The sequence below is a fragment of the Spermophilus citellus genome (genome assembly GCF_964194105.1).
Source record: "Spermophilus citellus genome assembly, chromosome: 17".
Taxonomy (NCBI): Eukaryota; Metazoa; Chordata; class Mammalia; order Rodentia; family Sciuridae; genus Spermophilus; species Spermophilus citellus.
Genome location: NC_138199.1, coordinates 54,852,324 through 54,872,181, shown reverse-complemented (window position 1 = coordinate 54,872,181; position 19,858 = coordinate 54,852,324). Strand labels below are relative to the sequence as shown.

At 38.1% G+C, this 19,858-nt stretch overlaps 1 protein-coding gene across 1 annotated transcript; it reads left to right on the top strand.

Moving 5' to 3' along the window:
* Positions 1-389: 389 nt before the first annotated feature.
* On the top strand, positions 390-7,165 carry LOC308636350 (leucine-rich repeat-containing protein 37A3-like). The gene is made up of 5 exons (XM_081271765.1): positions 390-637; positions 1,934-2,052; positions 4,174-4,403; positions 5,206-6,504; positions 6,863-7,165. The coding sequence occupies exons 1-5, from the start codon at positions 537-539 to the stop codon at positions 7,037-7,039; spliced, it is 1,926 nt and encodes a 641-aa protein (XP_081127891.1). The 5' UTR covers positions 390-536; the 3' UTR covers positions 7,040-7,165.
* The last annotated feature ends 12,693 nt before the right edge of the window (positions 7,166-19,858 follow it).

The following is a 19,858-nucleotide window of genomic DNA, read 5'->3' as shown; positions in this document are numbered from 1 at the left end:
ATATATCATGGGGCAAGACAGCCATCAGAAGAAGGCAGCCATATTAAAGAACACTTACAGATATGGAACATGTAAACGCATGTAAGAATATATTATTTATCCCAGAAAGCAAAGAGGAATACATGTATATTATTTTTAAAAAAGAAAAAAAGAGGGGCTTGGGTTGTAGCTCAGTGGTAGAGCGCTTGCCTTGCATGCGTGAGGCACTGGGTTCAATCCTCGACACAACATAAAAATATATAAATTAAGATATTGTGTCCATCTATATCCAAAAAAAAAAAGAAAGAAATGATGCAATATGAAAATAAGAAGTAAGATGATGATTTAAAAAAGATGTAAGTTCTATTTTTCAATGCCAAGATCATTATTTGATGGTGCAAATAGTAAACTTACGTATCTTCAATAAGAGCTTTATGGAATTATCTTCTATGCGAAATAAACTCTTAAGGCAGCTTGTTTTATGAGAAGCCAAAATAGAAGTTATCACATGTCCTTGAAATATTTTTTCAAGTATAGAATATTTATTGGGGTTCATCATGAATATCTTGGCTTTCTCTTTCAGAGACATGGGAACAACTCAAGTATCGCTTTCGACAATTGAGAATATCCTCCTGATGACTCTTGAATTGGAAAAACTGTAAGTTATTTTTTTTCTTAGATTTATTTTACTTGATTTTTTTAGGTCTCTTTTCATATCTTGAATTTAAAATTATTTTAATACATTATTTTCTTAACTTTATTGAGGTATAATTTTCATGTAATAAAATTCACACTGTAAGCGTACAGTTTGATGTATAGTAATGTAGTTACCACCACCTGATGATATAGAACATTTGTCATCCCCAAAATAGCCCCTTACATTGCTTTGCATTCATCCACTCCTCCTACACCAGCCCCTACAAACCACCAAATCTTTTATCTTTCCCTATAGTTTAAAATTTTCCAGAATGTCTTATAAATAAAATCATCTAGTAGTAGATTTTTAGCTTCTTTCACTTAGCATAATTCTTAGCATATCTACTATCAGAATAGAAGAGTTGCAGTTTCTCCATGTCTTCATCTAATCCTTGTTTCAAGTTATTCCTTGTTTCAAGGAATAATATTTTTTTAGCCTTTCTACTAGTAGGAATGTAGTGGTATCTCATTGTGGTTTTAATTTGCATTTCTTTAATAGCTGATGATATTTAATATCTATTTTTATGCACGTTTCTTCTCTTTATGCTTTTACATGTTCAAAGTGTCCAGATTTGGCCAATGTGATCTCTATTGTTGTTTAACCACACAATGTGAGTTAAACTAAGCTATTGTTTATGCCAGAATAATGTCTACCATTTACCACTCTCAAACGGAATTGAGATATGGACTCTAGTAGTTGGAGACTTATTCAGATCCTTCTTAGAATTCTATCTTTCTGTGCACTCCTAACCCAGAGCAAGATTTTAAGTTGAAAGGAGATGTTTTTACTGTCACCCAATTCTAATTTCTTTTTTATTTAGGCCTTCCATACCCACTGCCATGCTTTCCTTTCTGGTGGGCATCTCCCTCCTCCTTCCTATATATTTACAGTATTCAAGAGCCACATGCCAGGCACCATGGCACATGCCTATAATCCTGTCTGCTCAGGAGGCTGAGGCAAGAGGATCATGAGTTCAAAGCCAGCCTCAGCAACTTAGCAAGGCCCTAAGCAATTTAGTAAGACCCTGTCTCAAAAAATAAAAAGGGCTGAGAACACGGCTCAGTGGTTAAGCACTTTTGGATCCAATCCCTGGTACAAAAATAATAATTAAAAAAGCAGTTTACCATTGGTTTCTTGTCCAGGCTATATGTATCAAGAACTCCTTTCTACACTGTCCTGTGGTAGCCTTGGACTGTTCTTCTACTACTCAAGTAACTCCTTTTCCATTAACTTAATCCTCTGTGTTTCTATTTATAGGATCTTACCTAGCCATTTGGCCTGCTGCCTCTGCCAGTTTAAAAATAATATTGAAGTTGTCTGCAAGACAGTGAAGCTGCGATGTGACAGTGCATGTCGGACAAACAATACACGTTGCCGTGAGTCTGAATTGCCTGATGAGAAATGTCTTAACTTTTGTTTTGTTATTCAACTTTTAACTGGTGATCATAGATTTTTCAAACTAATGATGAAACTGCTTTATTTTTATTTATTTATCTAGAATTCAACTCCCTAAATTTCTGGATTGCTCTCTTGCTCAAAGTGAGGTTTTCAGCTATAATTTAATAATATAGCTATTCCGTATGCCTAAGGATGAAGAGAAAGGAATAGAAGGGAGAAGGAATAATATTAATGGCCACACATGGTGTCCTGTGCTTTCTGCTTGGTACTTTGTCTTCCAGTGATAACTTATTCATATAGTACAATGCAGTTAGTAAGCTATTTTTTTATACACTAGGTCTCAAGTGTCCTCTGCCTTATAGTGCAGGCATCAATCTATTTTGATCTGTTTGTGCAACTTTATAAAAGAGAATATTTTATTTGAAGCCTAGGAGTTTCTGATTCTATAATAAGAAATTGCACCTAGACCATCCAACTCTGAACTTCTCTTAATCTCAAACTTTTCTATCCTCAGGTAATTCATGTGCTTTCAAATGTTTTTGTGTATATTAGGTTTATTAGCACTAATTTCATGACTTTCAAAATGTGGTTGCTTTCATATCCAAATAGCTCAAAAATAGGTCTCTACCAGTGATCTTGGGCAAATTATAATAGCACTTTGCTACTTATTACATACATATAACTTATTTTTCAAAATGATTTTTCACCAGTTACATTATTTCCTTTTCCCCCAGAGGTGAGCAGAACAAGTATTTTTCATCTCCATTTACAGATAAGGAAAACAAGATGGGAGGTGTCAAGTGCTATAGCCTTGAACCCAGGTCTTCTGTACCCAATTCTAACCCACATTCCTCTTTTGTCTCCAACCTTACCTCCTCTTTGACTCTCACCACACAAAAAATACTTTTAGTTCTCCTGGGAAAGAAACCAGCTATTGCTGGGTATGGTGGACTGCAATCCCAGTGGCTTGGGAGGCTGAGGCAGGAGGATTGTAAGTTCAAAGCCAGCCTCAGTAACTTAGTGAGGCCCTAAGCAATTTTGTGAGACCATGTCTCAAAATAAGAAAATAAAAAAGACCTGGGGGTGTGGCTCAATGGTTAAGTGCCCCTGGGTTCAAATCCCAGGTACCAAAAAAAAAAGGAAAAAAGAAAAATCCAGCTACACAATGGTACACTTGACCTCATGTAGTTAGAAGCTTTGGATGATTCCCAGAGCTAAAATTGCTAGTTTTCACATCTAGTATGAAAACAGGGAAGGCTTCTGACAAAAATAGCTTTTCCATTACTGTTCTTCAGAACCTCAAGTATTGTTTATCCAGAAAATGCTGTTATTCTGTAGATTTATTGCACATTCAGCATAGGCATAGAACCAGGCAAACTTAAAAATCTTTTAACTCACATCCCAGATCCCTGCCTTAATTTAGGAAAAGAACCAGTATGGATATGGTGGGGTTTTTTGTTGTTGTTGTTGTTGTTGTTTTGTTTTCTGTGTAGAGGCATCTGTTATGGAGCCTAAGATGTATGGGGAACTGGGGCCAGGTGAAGGAACTGGGTGAGTAGGTGGAAAGGACATGTTCAGATGAGGGAGGATGTGTTAACAGAAAGAGCGGAGCCTGTGCTTTAGCATCTTGGTTCTTATTCTCCTTGGAAGAATGTCCTTTGTCATGATCATCTGTGATGGTGGCAGGAACATGACACACTGAAGAGGTGGATAGAGGAAGCCTTGTGCCCCCTCTGTATCTGAGCGGGGACAGCATGGGGTATGTAAATGTAAGGAGACACAGCTGATCTGTAGAGAATCTCTCAGAGCCCATGAATATTTCTCTTCTAGTCTTGGGCTTTTATTGAGTATTGGGCAATTGGCTGTCCTAAACAGAGTTCTTATATACAGTGTGGAATATTCTGAGTTAAGTAGCACTTTGTCAAAAAAGATGTCTTTTTTTTCTTTGTGTTGTTGCCATTTCATAGGTTTAATTATGAAATTATTTTTCTTTCTTCCAAATGACACTTAAATGTTTGGCTGGAATGTATGGCTGTGGACTGACAAAAAGCTGTCCATCAGTCTTCTGTTATCAAAAGTAGTCTCTTCTTTTTTGACAGTTCAAGATGCATCTGTAGGGAATGCAGAAGGATCATTCATGAAGGTGTTACAGGCCCGGAAGAAGAACACTAGCACTGAGCTTTCTATTGAGCCTGAAAAGCCAGCTTCAGATAAAAATGGTGTCACCTTTTCGGGATTCTTAAATGAACAGCTAGACTTCAATGATGAAAGTGATGTTATAAGTGCATTAAATTACATATTGCCATATTTCTCAGAGGGAAATCTAGAAGTGAAAGACCCCAGCCCCATAACCTAAGGCCTGATTATGAAAAGTAGAAAGTATGTAGTAAACAGGTGAGCTCACCATATGACCTGTTAGAAAGGGCACCCTGCCCACATCACAGGACATGCTTGAGCAAACTGGGATCATAAGCGGGAACAGGGAGGAAACACAATGTAAACCTATGAGATTAATGAGTTTTTCGGGAACCTATAGTGAAAAATAAGTTTATCATAGTGAAAAACAAGTTTATCATAGTGAAAAACAAGTTTACCCTTTAAGTGACGTGTATGATGGATTCAAAAACACCTGTTATTGTGCTAGGTGGAAAACAACTCCTTTTTCCCTATAAAAGATCTGTACCCCAAAGCCCGGTGTGCCAGTTCACCAAAGCTTCGGCTGAGGTTTTGCTGTGCACCCGCAGGCGCCTGTGTATTAATAAACTTGCCTCTTGCTTTTGCAGCCAGTGTGACGCTAGTTCTCTTTTGGACGGGGGATTTGAGGGTCCGGGGGTCTTTCAGAAGATGTAGAGTCAACATTATTCCCATTTATTAAACTGCTTTTTTCAAACGTACAAGATGGAGGTAATGCCATGGAATATTTGAAGAACAATACAAATAACTCCTCTCTTTCAACTGCATCCAACAATTCAACTTATAAAAACAAATTAAAGAAGCTTTATTTTCTGGAAAATTTGTTAGATGCAGAAATTCAGGAAAAAATTGATGAGGTGAAAAAAAAAGAAAAAACTGCCATGCTTATGCAATCTAGGCTTTTAGGTCCCAAATTCAAACGCCAAATCTTTCGAAAGAAATTGGAAACTGCCCAACCACAGGAAAACAGCCTAGCAGAGATTGGGAGTGTAGAGAAAAGGCTGCAGAGAGTGAACAGAGTCCTCAAGGGGCCGAAGGGCATATGGAAAAGACACTTCAATGAAATGAGAAAACAGAGTATGGGAAGGAAACAGAGTGCCCGGGCACTTGCGGAGAATGTTGCCCAAGAAGGCAGGCTCAGGAGACCAATCCCAAGGGAACTAGAGCAGCTTCACAAGGTGTGGAGGCCCAGGAAGTCAGTGGGAAACTCCCTCCTGGACGCTTCATTTACAAATGAACGTAAGGCAGCAGTCTCTTCTTTTTTCAAACAATACTCCTTGGGCAAATCTCCCACCTCCAGCATTTCAAAATTACAGCCTGAGATTCGAAGCAAAACAAAAGACTTAACCTACACCCTTTTTGTTTTAGAAGGGGCAAATGCTCGAGTTAAAAGCAGGAAGGCTGATAAACCAGTCACGCGTTCCAAAAAAACTCACAGCTTTCATAAAACTTACCCTCTTGCAGCCCACAGAATACCCAAGGCCAAAGTGAGTCGAAAGTTCAGGAAGGATAATTTGCACAATAGACTGATGCTTGCAAAGAGGCCCCCATTCTCTGCAATAAGGAGCCTCATAAATTCCCCCCCACGAGGGGCCTTTTCATCTTTAGGAGACCTGAATTCTCAGGAGAATCCTTTCTCAGGATTACATGCTCTTTCAGAACCTATAGAAAGTGTTCCTGCAGAAAACAATACTGCAAAAATTCCTTCTGAAAGAAGTATTTTTGAAGCAAACATTACTGTGTTGGATGAACCCACCTCTGAAAATGCAACCTATGAAAACGCTGCTGCAGAGGCTGTAGATTCTGCTGTGACTCCTTTCAACATAATGCCAACTGTTCAACAAACCAATGAGACACAATGGGAATACCTCAACGCGAACACTGACTCACAACCCAAGCCTGAAGACTTATCCTACCCATTGAGGGCATCCCCAGGTGATCAGTTTGAAATTCAGCTAAACCAGCAACTTCGGTCCCTCATCCCCAACAATGACGTGAGAAGGCTCATTTCTCATGTTATTCGGACTTTGAAATTGGACTGCTCTGAGCCCTATGTGCAACTGGCCTGTGCCAAGCTCATCTCCAGAACAGGCCTCCTGATGAAGCTTCTCAGTGAGCAGCAAGAAATCAAGGTGTCCAAGGCCGAATGGGATACGGACCAGTGGAAAACTGAGAACTATATCAATGAGAGCACAGAAGCCCAGGGTGATAACAAAGAGCATGAGGAGACAAGTGAGGTGAGGGCAACTATTGAACAAGAAGCCCAGACTTTTTCATCATTTAGGTTATACAATTGAAGCATTCAAGCAGGAAGACCAGGGGCTTCTAGTCCACATCTTGTCTTGGCCACATAACTTTGCCCAAGACAGTGATCCCCATTTTGTTCCATTAGAGAATAAAGTGGACTTAACACACAAGATAAACAAATAATAGGAAAAAAATGTGTGATAATAAGATGTAACATATTAAATTTGGTGTGTTCTTTAAGAAACTGCAAGCTATTCACCTGGAAGAATGGAAATTTTGAATAGTTAACTTTCATCCTTTCCAGTCTCTTTTTTACTTAATAAAAATTATTCTTTTTCTTTCTTTTAGCTTACAAAAGGAGTCCCGGGATATGGTTATAACAACAAACTCATCTTGGCAATATCTGTGACTGTAGTGGTGACGATTTTGATTATAATTTTCTGTCTGATTGAGGTAAGGACAACAATCAATTCAGGTTCCAGAATACATCTTATCATTGTAATAGATTTAGAACGTATACCCTGAAAATCAAAGCTCCTTCCCCACCTACTACTTGACATTTCTCTTCAGTCACTAACACTGAGTTATGCTTTGTTCTTTTATTGAAAAATATATTCTAGGGATTTTTATTTGTTTTACTTTTTGGTACCAGGGATTGAACCCAGGGGTGTTTGAACATTGAGCCACATCTCCAGCCCTTTTTTGTATTTTACTTAGAGACAGGGTCTCACTGAGTTGCTTAGTACCTCGATCAATTGATGAGGCTGGCTTTGAACTCATAATCCTTTTGCCTCAGCCTCCCAAGCAGCTGGGATTATAAGTGTGCTTCACAGTGCCCAGCCCCAGAGACTTTTAAAGGAACTTCATTTCCAGGGAATCTTTGAGAAATTGAAACCAAGAGAACAAGCTATAATTTCTTAAGAAATTAAGACTAATGTGGCCAGAGATGTCATCGTAGCAAAATTTATCCAACCCAAAACCATGTCCACAATTTGTTACTCTCATTTTTGTAAAGTTTTGATATACTCTCATTCTACCACTGATTTCTTTCCTTGTTACTGAAATGACAAGAGATGACTTCACTCTCAAGCAGCAGTCATTACCCTGGGGTAAAAGGAGAGGGCTAAAAGATAAAAGTGCTATATGTAGACTCAGTGGATCCACACAGCTTCCTCCTCCTCCAGTGTGTGAGGTATTGTCTGAGTAGGTGTTCAGTTAAAGCACTGCAGCTAAATTCTCATCAGGCTACTACAGAGCAGGTCCTAGTGATAATAGTATATTCCTGGCTTTGGCTTCTGTTTACCTTCTGTTTGCTTACATGATGGTTTATTACTTTTCTCAATAGGCAGGTTTAGAATATTAAGAGTCATTTAATAAGCTGACAATCTTGATTCTACCCTCCCAATTCAACCACCCAACTTAGCTAGTTTGCCTTTTCTACTGTAATAGCAGTCCTCCATTCCAGCCAGAGCAGCCTCTCCATATACCCGTCACACCATGCTCATTCCTTGCCTATCTAAAATTCCCTTACTTTGCCATGTCTGTGGAAGTTTTATGAATCTGTCAAAAACCAACTCAAGTTCATCTTTCTTCACAAAGCCTTCTCTGAATACCCCAGTTCTCCTGGACCTATGCCAACTATGAGATTTGTCTCCATTTCTTGAGGTGATTGTGAAGCTTTGTCCTTCCCCTCAGAATTTAAATTTTTGGTAAACAATTTTTTAAAAGATGGCTATAGGAGAGAGAAACACCAACATCTCTGCTCCATTAATGGAGTGGAACAGAGATATATAAGGATCAGATGGCTCAGACTTGAATAGAAACCTGATCAGAATGGGTGTTTTCAAATAAAAATCCAGTTCCATGTTGTTTTTCATTGTCCCATCACTACACAACCGAAGCAGGTACTTCATGGAGTATTAAGGTAATATGAAACCAAAATGAGTTTCCATTAGTATGATAGAAGGTACAACTCTGAATTAGTTCAAAGACATGTATTAATTAGAGGAGTAACTGTCTTTCAAATGATTGGAAAGGTATCTTTTTCTTCTAGTATTAAAACTGGGTTAGAAAAATAGAATAAAGGACTAGGGGTATAGCTCAGTGTTAAAGTGCTTGCTTAGCATGCACAAGGCCCTGGGTTCAATCCCCTGTACCACACACACACACACACACACACACACACACACATGCACGTGTGAAAGAAAAACCAAATTAAGCCAGGAACATGAGAATATTCCCTTTAATTTTAAAAATTACATGCAGAAATTAATACTTGTAGCTCATAATCTTGAACTTGATAAAACTGTAAAAGGTCACATAATAATTATCCTACTGTCAGGAAAGACTATCTCAAAACCTGTCAAGATATAAAGTTGTATATTTTACTTATGAAAGTGAGACTCAAGAGAAAAGTGGGCAGGGTTAAAAACTCTAAAAAATTAAAATATAAGTCCAAAGGTTTAGAATTTAAACAAAAACTAGGTATTTGATATTATCAATTCTGGATTCTATTTATTCATACTAATAAGATAGCTAATATCTAATCAAGGCAATATTTTCCTTTTACTTTTCCTAGAGATTTATCCTGCAATAAAATACAATCTATCGAAAGACGTACATTTGAACCACTACCTTTTTTGCAATTTATGTAAGTTACAAGTATAACTTGATGATATTTGAAATTTTATAAACCCCCTTGCTACTCATTTGAAATTATGATTAAAAATTTATTAGTAAAAAGTTACTAAATTTATATAGCAAATCTTTTTAGTATCTAGCAAAGATAAGTATGAGAATTATTATACATAGATTGAAATGAGTCATTACAGAGCAGTGGTTCAATTAGTGTGATTTTATACCCAGGTGACATTTTGGCATCTAGTGGCCAGACACCAGGGATGCTGCTAAACATCTACAATATACAGGACAAAACTCCACAACAAGAATTTTCCAGCCCAAAATGTCAATAGCATTGAAGTTGTGAAGCCCTGTTTTAGAGAAGTAAATATCACAAGTATTTTTTGAGCATTCACTGTTTTATAGCTAAGGCTCTGCATGTATAAACGCAGAAATATAAGTCATAAGTCAGGATCTTCCACAGCAAGATTTCTTTAGTGTGTGGAAAAAGTATTGAGGTTACATTTCATCATATATAAGTTAGAATCACTGCCAAATGATAAATGTTCTGAAAGAATATCTTTTTTCTTCTCCTTCTTCTTTGGCTTTCTTTTTTGTAGAAACCTTGGTTCCAATTTACTCACAGAACTGGGCTTTGGAACATTTCAGGCATGGCATGGACTGCAGTTTTTACACAAGTTGTAAGTGAAATAGAAGATACACGCATGTACAAAAAAAAACCCCAAAACTATGTGTTAAAAACGTTATACAGTTATTGGTTAGCTTGATGTAAGCCCTGTCTTATTCTGAGAAGTATGTCTTAAGATCCATTCATTCTTTTCAAATGAGGAAACTAAGGTACAGAGAAGCCAAGAGACTTGTAATTTATATAGGACATGCTCTGCTTTCCCTAGCACTGATCTCTGGCATAGATAATAGAAAGCATCATGCAAGCAACACCCAAATTAGCATTGCCATGGTAGTCTCAGTGATGATGCTCTGACATGTGAATTGTCCTTGAATTTCATTTTTGAGTTTAACTCTGATTCAATCTCACATTTAGAGTCCCTAACTGCTTAAATATATGCAACAGGGCTACAAAGAATGAAGTTTAGCATAAAGCCCTCCAGGGAGCACAGATGCAGGTGCTTTCTCAATGGAAAGCAGAAACGAATTGGCTCAGGGGACCTCTCTCCCCAATCACCCAGAGCATTATTTTTCTAAAAATACCTGCCTCTGAAGTCATGAATTGTATGTAGGCAGCAAGAGGTGTGAGAAAGATGATGTTTATGATATAGTGTAAAAAACATTTGTAAAGAAAATACATTGCTCTGACCTAATTACATATACTTTCTTTCCTGACTACCCTCAACAAGAAGTATGGGTTTTATTTCCTTTCAGCTCAAAAGGAAATTTTGTTTTTACTTATTTATTTGATTTGTTTTGTTTTTCGGTGCTGGGGATGGAACCCAGGGCCTTGGGCATTCTAGCCAAGCACTCTGGCACTGAGCAACATATACCCCTAACCCCTGAAAGGGATTTAAGACTCAAGGTGAAAGTTCTCCCCTCAACTCAATTTTGGAAAAAATTGTTCACCTGTCTCGTGGATCAGAAATCCAGGTTCACATGGTTCATTTTGGGTTCCATGAAGGGATGGTTATGGTATGCCTGGAGCTGGATTAACTTTTCCTTCAGATGCTCATTTATTGCAGCCACCTCCTCCCCCTCATCAATTTGCTGAAGCCTAACTTGGGGAAAGAATATGGAGAGTCTACTTTTCAAACAAAGCAGGGATGGGTGGTGGGTCAGAAAGACTCATAATGGAGGAGGCACCAACTTATCTCTAGTTTCTGTGTTCATCTGAACAGAAAAAGGCATTTGCTTCATGATGAGAACTCAGAGCCAACTGGCAATGGACATTAACACTCATATCATGCAATGCGAATGGAGCTCTGCCTCTCAGACCAATTCATAGTTGCTTTCATAGATTGGCACATTGAGCCAGACAAGGTGCACAGCTGTGGTCCCAGCCATTTAGGAGGCTAAGACAGGAGTTCAAGGCCAATCTGGGCAACATAGTAAGACCTGTCTCTTAAAAAAGGGGTCAGAAATGAGTTCAAATTCCAGCTTTGCTTCTTACTAGTTTGGTGAACCTGAAAAAAGATGTGCCAAGAGCTTATTAGTAAAGTACCACTGTTTAAATGGTAGTAATAATCATATCTCTTCCAGATGAAATCAAAAATGAAACATATTATATGGAAAACTAGTACTGGTTGATAATCCTAAATGTTAAGTTTACTTTTTTCCCCCTGACTTTAAAGTGCTTCTCCTTCATTCACCTACACAGGTCCAGATGGATGGCTTATTTTTTTAAATATTCTTTTAGTTACTTCATTGGTTCTAACAATACAAGCTCCATGAGTTTAGAAACTGAAGGACCCTACAAGGTAGAAAGGCAGGCTCTATTCAGATAGAGCATATTCACATGCTGACTTGTCTATGACACATCAATATTGTGCCAAGAACATAAGCACAAAGAACAAATAAGAGGGAAATCCAAGATTTATCCCTGTTATATATTCCACTACTGAGAATATCCATGAGGTAGGTGTGCCCTACTTCTAGGGTTTTTGACCTGAAAATTCTTTGCCATATTTTTTTCTTTGTGTTCACTTTTTTTCCCCTCCTTTTTTCTTTTTCTTTCTCTTTTCCACTTTATCTTCTAGAGAGCTGGATAATTCCCAAATAAAAAAGTGCCTTATAAAATTCTAAGGGTGATTTATATATAAAGACAAAATATTTTTTAAACATATAAGTTCTTTCTAAAAAAGTAGTCTCGGGCTGGGGATGTGGCTCAAGTGGTGGCGCGCTCGCCTGGCATGCGTGCGGGTTCGATCCTCAGCACCACATACCAACAAAGATGTTGTGTCCGCCGAGAACTAAAAAACAAATATTAAAAATTCTCTCTTTCTCTCTCTCTCCTCTCTCACTCTCTCTTTAAAAAAAAAAAGTAGTCTCATGCATGTTGAAAATATAATTTTAATTCCATTGCATGTTTCAGAATTCTCAGTCGTAATCCTCTGACAACTGTTGAAGATTCATATCTTTTTAAATTGCCAGCATTAAAATATCTGTAAGTATTACAACAATTTTAAACTCAAGATATGATTTCTGCTCTTCTTGTTTACTTCATCAAAGGGTTAAGTATTTTGTATTAATACTAGAAAGTCATAATTTTAATTTTAATTAGTTGCTGGAGAAAAATGTCATGGTAAAGAAGAGTTAAGGAAGGATATATCATGGGGCAAGACAGCCATCAGAAGAAGGCAGCCATATTAAAGAACACTTACAGATATGGAACATGTAAACACATGTAAGAATATATTATTTATCCCAGAAAGCAAAGAGGAATACATGTATATTATTTTTAAAAAAGAAAAAAAGAGGGGCTTGGGTTGTAGCTCAGTGGTAGAGCGCTTGCTAACCGCCCCTTCTTAACCCTGTCTCCGGCGGGTAACAGCCCCTGGAGGCGGGTGCCCATTGGCTGGGCAGCGGGCCAATGAGGGGTGCAGGGCGAGAAGTGAGCCTCACAGGAGGGGGCGGGGCGCGGCCGGCCGGTGCGGGGTCGCGTGCCGGGTCGCGAGCCCGGGGCAGGCAATGTAACGGCCTCTTCCCCGCCCCACCCTCCCGGCTCCGGCCCCCCCCACAGACAGGCTCCAGGCAGCGCCCCGGGCGGCAGCGGTGGGGTGCAGGCTGAGGGAGCCGGGCCTCGACGCCCTCCCTCACCCCGTACCCCAGGAGCCGTACCTAGTCCAGGAGGGGCTGGGGGGTCCCCATGGAGGTGAGAGACGGAGACACCTGCCCTCCCCCTCACCCCCAAGGCCTGAGGGAGGGATTTGAGGTGGTGACGGGCCGGGCTCCCGGGGATGTGGGGGCGGCCAGGCTTGGAGGATGGCGACGGCAGGAGAAGCTGACGGGCTGGCGCGTCCCCAAGTGTGGTTCTTTAAGGAGGCAGGGACCACCGGGAGAGGGTGGGTCGCTTGTGAGGAGCACCTACGGGGCGCCGGGTCTGTGCCGGCGAGCGGGCGGGGGGGGGGGGTTCCGGGCGACAGGGTTGGCCGCGGGGAGGAGTCCCTGCGCGGGCTGAGTGGACTGGCAGACTGGGTCCGGGGTCGCTACGATGCCCTGGCGGGGCCCTGGTGGAGACCTAGCGCTGACGCCTTGAACCCGTCGGGTGGCACAGACGCTGGGGCAGGCTGGCGTCGTGGGCCTGTGAGGGTTGTCGGTGCGGCGCAGCGGGACTGGCACACGGGGGGCGGGAGGGTGAGGGGGAATCCCGGGGACAGAGCTGGGGCACCGAATTGGTGTTCCTTGAGAGCGTTTGGAATTGAGTTAGTTGAAGAATCCAGATGGAACAGTCATCTGGCCGTTTAGGCCTGGCTTTGCGCTGCGTGATGACTTTCTCCCATGTCCTTGTTTTCTGCAGCCTAAAGTAGCGTTCCGTGGAGGTGCGAATCGCTGCTGGAACCTCACTGTCGACACCAGCAGCAGATTATCTGATGTATTCAACAGCGTGATGTTGACTGGCTCCACTTCCTTCTATGATTGCTACAAATCGCAGGTCCATTAATAACCCCAACCCTTGGTTAGACAATTCATTCTAAATCAAATTCATGCACCCAAGATGATTCATGGGTGTTTAAATGGCTCCACAGTTAGGACCAGAAAGCCGGTTACAACATTTTAAATATGCAAGAATACATACTTAGGTGTCTATTTTTTATTTTTATTTTTTAAGCAGGGATTGAACCCAAGGGCATTTTGCCACAGAGACACATCCTAGCCAGTTTTATTTTTTCTTGCTAAATTGCTTAGGGCCTCTGAGCTGGCTTTGATTTTGCGATCTCCTGCCTCAGCCTCCTAAGCTGTTGGGGTTTCAGGCAGGCACCACCGTGCCCAGTTCCTACTTAACTTTGAAAATAAGGTCAGGAATAAGATTTTTTATTGACTCTTGTTTCCATCTTGTCTTCAGTATAACATGACATCAGAAATGAGTTCATACTTACTAAGACCAAAGTATACATTTTTAATTTCAAAGAATTTATTGCAGGGCTAGGGTTGTGGCTCAGTGATAGAATGCTCGCCTAGCTCGCGTCAAGCATTGGGTTCGAGCCTCAGCCCCATATAAAAATGAAATAAAGATATTGTGTGTCCACCAACAATAAAAATAATGTATTGCAAATATATTTCTCATTTCAAACATAGTTTTAATCATTTAAAGGTGAATTTTTCTTTATTCTTTGGTTTTGACAGTGTCCTTAGTTAAATGCTATGACATTTATTTTTGTTAATGTATTAAATAAGGCTTAGGGTAATATAAGTCATGTTCATTTGAAATTATTTAACTGGGACATCAATGTTGGTATTGTTATACTTTGAATTATAACAATATATCAAAATTATTTAACCCACATTACAACCTTATATAGTATTATGCCCACTGTACAGATTGAGAAACTGAGGCACAGAGATTTTTGTCCTAAATGACAAACCCCAAGTGGAACCTAGCTCCAGACTTCTGCTGCTCTCTGTAAAGTTTACAATTCTATTAAATTTTACTAGGATTTAATTTCAATGAACTATTTGAAGTATATCAGTGATATAAAGTGACACATTTTACAGTTATCCTAATATGTCCACCCCAAATATTTACATATTTTCAGTAAATATTTTAACTGAAAAGGATTCAGATATTTCAAATAGAATTATGTTTAAATCCACATTATCTTATTTGCTTGTTTTATCCAAGAATACAAAAATTAAATATTCTTTTAAAAGGATTTAACTTTTCTTTTTTTTTTTTTAAATATTTTTTAGTTTTCGGCGGACACACAATATCTTTGTATGTGGTGCTGAGGATTGAACCCGGGCCGCACGCATGCCAGGCGAGCGCTCTACTGCTTGAGCCACATCCCCAGCCCCAAGGATTTAACTTTTCTAACTTTCAGAACTTATATACTCCTCTCCCCTCCCCCATTTTTTGGAGGTGTTGGGCTCCAACCCAGAGCCTTGTGTGTGTTAAGCACACGCTTTACCACTGAACCAAATCCCCAGCCCCAGAATGTTTCACAATATAAAATGTACTTGAAGGAATACTTACAAAATATATTTAATTCCATACAGCTAAAATATGTTAAGGAATTAACTCAAGGCCAATCAGAAGATAAGTACACATAAGTGTAGCTATCATTATTATTGTTATCATTGCCATATTTATAAGCCCACTTTAACAAAACTTCATTTCTGCTAATATATATATATATATATATATATATATATATATATATATAATAAAGAGTGTTTGGAAATATATATATATATATTGGAAATACATATATTTCCAAACACTTTTTATCTTATTTGCTATTACACAAACTGAAGATGCTCCATTTGTTTAAACAACTATTCATATTTACTTGTTTGTCTTTTTTTTGTTCATTCATTCATTCATTTGCAGAACTGCAGATTGAACCCAGGGGAGCACTCTACCACTTCTTGGCCCTCCCCGCTTTTTTTTGATGCAGGTTCTTGCTCACTTGGTGAGACTCGCCTCTTACTTTTGGTACTCCTGCCTCAGCATCACTAGGGATTACAAGTGTGCACCTGTACCTGACCCATTTTTAAGTTAAAAAACATTTTTTTAAAAGATGTATGTAAGAAGAACCCAAGGCCTTGCTCATGCTAGGCTAAGCAAGCACTCTACCAGGGAGCTACTTCCCTAACACTTAAGTAACTGTTTCAAAATGATAAGCAAGTATTTATGTCACTTTTGACAAATAACCACTAAAAAAGATTCCAAATAGGCCTATGATAAAGAGATAAAGGAGTTTAGTTGTAGATGGACACAATATCTTTAGTTTTATTTATTTATTTATTTTTAATATTTATTTCTTAGTTGTAGTTGGACATGGTACCTTTTTTAAAAAATATTTTTTAGTTGTAGTTGGACACAATACCTTTATTTCACTTATTTATTTTTAATGTGGTGCTGAGGATCGAACCCAGGGTCTCGAATGTGCAAGGCAATTGCTTTACCACTGAGCCACAACCCCAGCCCCACAATACCTTTTTTTTTTTTTAAAGAGAGAGAATTTTAATATATATATATATATTTTTTTTTTTTTAGTTTTCGGCAGACACAACATCTTTGTATGTGGTGCTGAGGATCGAACCCAGGCTGCACACGTGCCAGGCGAGCGTGCTATGCTTGAGCCACATCCCCAGCCCCCGACAATACCTTTTGTATTTTATTTATTTTTTATGTGGTGCTGACAACCAAACCCAGGTCCTTGCACAGGCTATAGGTGAGCACTCTACTACTGTGCCACAACCCCAGCCCCGCAAAATTTAAAATACCTTGATTAATAAATGTGTCTTTTCTCCTTGTATAAATTTTGATTAGACTAAAAACAACTTAAAATATTTTTAACCACATGCAGTGGTATGTTCTTGTAATCCCAGCTATTCAAGAGGTAGAGAAGGAGGCTCACATGAGCCCTGGAGTTCAAGGCCGACCTGGACAACACCTCTTAGAAAAAATAAAGTAACATATAGTGGCTGGGAACTCAGTGGCAAAGTGTGTACAAAGGCCTCACCTTCAGTCCCTAGTACCCAAAACACCCCTGCATCACATCAACACATTTTTAGCCAGAATTATATTACTTCTGAATAAGAAAATACTGTTTCCATCTTGTTTATGTCAGGATGTAGATATTACATCTCAAGTTTTACTATTCCCTTGTTTAAGGAGTTAAAAATTATAAATCTGGGGCCAGGTTGTGGCTCAGTAGTAAAGTACTTGCCTAGAATGCGTGAGGCACTGGGTTAGATCCCTGGCACCACATAAAAATAAACAAGTATTGTGTCAATCTACAACTAAAAAAAAATATTTAAAAAAATTGTGAATCTGTTCTTTCAGACTTTTTTTTTTTTCCTCCTTTCCTTTTTTGCAGCACTGGGGATTAAACCCAATACCTTGCCCATGCTAGGTAGGTAGGCAAGTGCTGTACACTGGGCTGCATCCCCAGTCTACTTTCAGACTTTTCCTCCCCTGTACTAGGGATTGAACCACTGAGCCATATCCCCAGACCTTTTTAATTTTTTTATTATTTTTTTTTTTCTTTTTGGGATAGGGTCTAAGTTTTAGGGCCTCAGTAAGTTGCTGAGGCTGGCCTCAAACTTAAGATCCTTTCGCCTCAGCCTCTTAAATCATTGAGTTTATAGGCATGTGCCACTGTGCCTGCCCAGCCAAACTTTTGTAATGAAGCAGGTTTTTTTTGCTTGTTGCCTGTTAAATTCATTGAATTTTAAATTATTTTCACAGCACTTAATACCTTTTGGAAGGAGGCAGAATTTTAAATAATTTATTAAACTTTTAAAATCCAAACTTTTTATCTTCTTACTCAGTTGACTGGAAAAAGAAAAATGAGTTTGTAGAGAATTTTTCTTCCAATTGAGCATTAAAATTTCTGTAGAAATCATGACATTTTATTTACGACTTCATTTTTACAATATCTCTTGGATATAAAAAGTAAGCCAAAAAGTAAAGATAGCTATATAAAAGATCCTTGACTGAAAGTAAGAAGAATTAGAGTTTTGGTTTATTTTTATCCTATATTGGTTGAATAACTTGTTGCCATAGTTTCCTTGTTTTTGAAATAGAAATAATACTAATGTCACAAGGTTGACTAAATATAATAGTGTATGTATAATTTCTTTGAAACTCAAAAAATTCTCTATAAATGTACATCTTTCACAGATTGGAAGCATTGAGATAAAATTTGTATGGTTTATTTAAAATAATATAGTATCATCTACAGATCTGACCAGTACACATTTCTATAAAGTTTTATTGCAACTATATATTTGCTAATATATAGTCTGTGCTAGAATAACGAAGTTAATGAATTTCAACTGAAATCTTAGCAGCAAATCCAGAATTATTACTCTTTTGGCCTTTTACAGAAAAAGTTCACCAATGTCTGGTATAAAGTAAGGTTAAGGGCTGGGATTGTGGCTCAGCGCAGGTGGGACCCAGGTTCGATCCTCAGCACCACATAAAAAAATAAATAAATAAAGGCATTGTATTGTGTCCATCTACACCTAAAAAATATTTTAAAAAATACTTTTAAAGTAAGGTTAAGTAGCTAGGTCTAGATTTGAAAGTAATTCTCCAGACTCTTAACCTGTGTTATTCTAAATTCTTCTATAATAAACAATGTTGGGGCTTTTTCTTTCTTTCTTTCCTCTTTTTTTGGTTATTGTTGTAGTACTTGGGATTAGGGATTAAACCCATAGTCTCATATATGCTAGGCAAATGCTGTACTACTGAGCACATTCCCAGTCCTTTTAGTGTTTTTTTTGAAACGGGGTCTTGCTAAATTGCCCAGGCCAATCTCCAACTTGCAATCATCCTGCCTCATCCCAGGTAGCTGAGAATGCACCATCATACAAGGCTATAAACAAAGTTTTGATGTGTCTAATATACAAACTTTTCTTTAAAATTTCAGAATGAAGACAATATAGACCTAAGGCAGACCTACACTCCACTTTCTTCATCCACAGAATATGCAAGTTCTATAGATTCTTCACTTTTCTATGCACCATGGTCTACTTATGGAGATGATATTAAACAATCTTCTAATTCCCAGATCAATGTAAAGAACAGGTAAATTAATAAGTTAGATTTCTCAAGCTAAATGTGTTGTTTCTTTTTATTACACAGGAACAAAGGTGTAATTAGCTTTCTGTTCCATACATAATAAGCATTTTAATGTTGAGACATTATACTTTTCTGTTTATCAAACTTTTAGGAAAGTCTAAAATGCCTTGTATTTATTTATGTTTTAGTTTATCACTTGTAAAGTTTATTAGAGAGAATCTTTAGTAAATAAATTTTAAACTCCTTTTTCTAAAGATGAGTTAAGCCAAATTCAGCAATGGCAAGATGCTAAGCAACTCGTGAGACCCTGACTCTAAATAAAATACAAAATAGGGCTGGGGATATGGCTCAGTGGTTGAGTGCCCCTGAGTTCAATCCCCAGTACCAAAAAAAAAATAAAGAGTTAAAAGTTTTAGATTTTTGTTATTCACTTCTACATTTTCAGTAATTTTTTTCCTTCACTAATGTACAACAAACAAGGTTTTACCAAACAAAATTTTAAGATTGTTTTTTGATTATATTCTATAAATAATAAGGAACTATTCTATGTGACAGAGTCTTCTACTGGGGATACTAGAATTAACATGGCAAGTATTTTACCTGAGTTTATAATATTACAATCATAATGATAATGACGTGACATACTAGTCACTGCTAGTATAGTGAGGGTTAAAAAAAGAGGGTGGATGGGAGCCTGTTGAAAAGAGAAATTTAAGGGAATGACATTCAACTTTATTTAATTATAAGGCAGCTGTTATAATTTAACAAATAAGAGTTACTTTTGAATCTTATTAATTAAAAAATGTTAAAATTTAAAATTTATGATAAATTCTCTGATGATTTTATTAGAAAGCATATATAATAATTAATTCTCCATATGTATACAGATATATAATATATACTTTTTTTTTTTTTTTTTTGGTACTGAGGCTTTAACCCAGGGATACTTTACCGCTGAACCACATCCCCTGTCCTTTTTATTTTTATCTATTTAAATTTTTTTG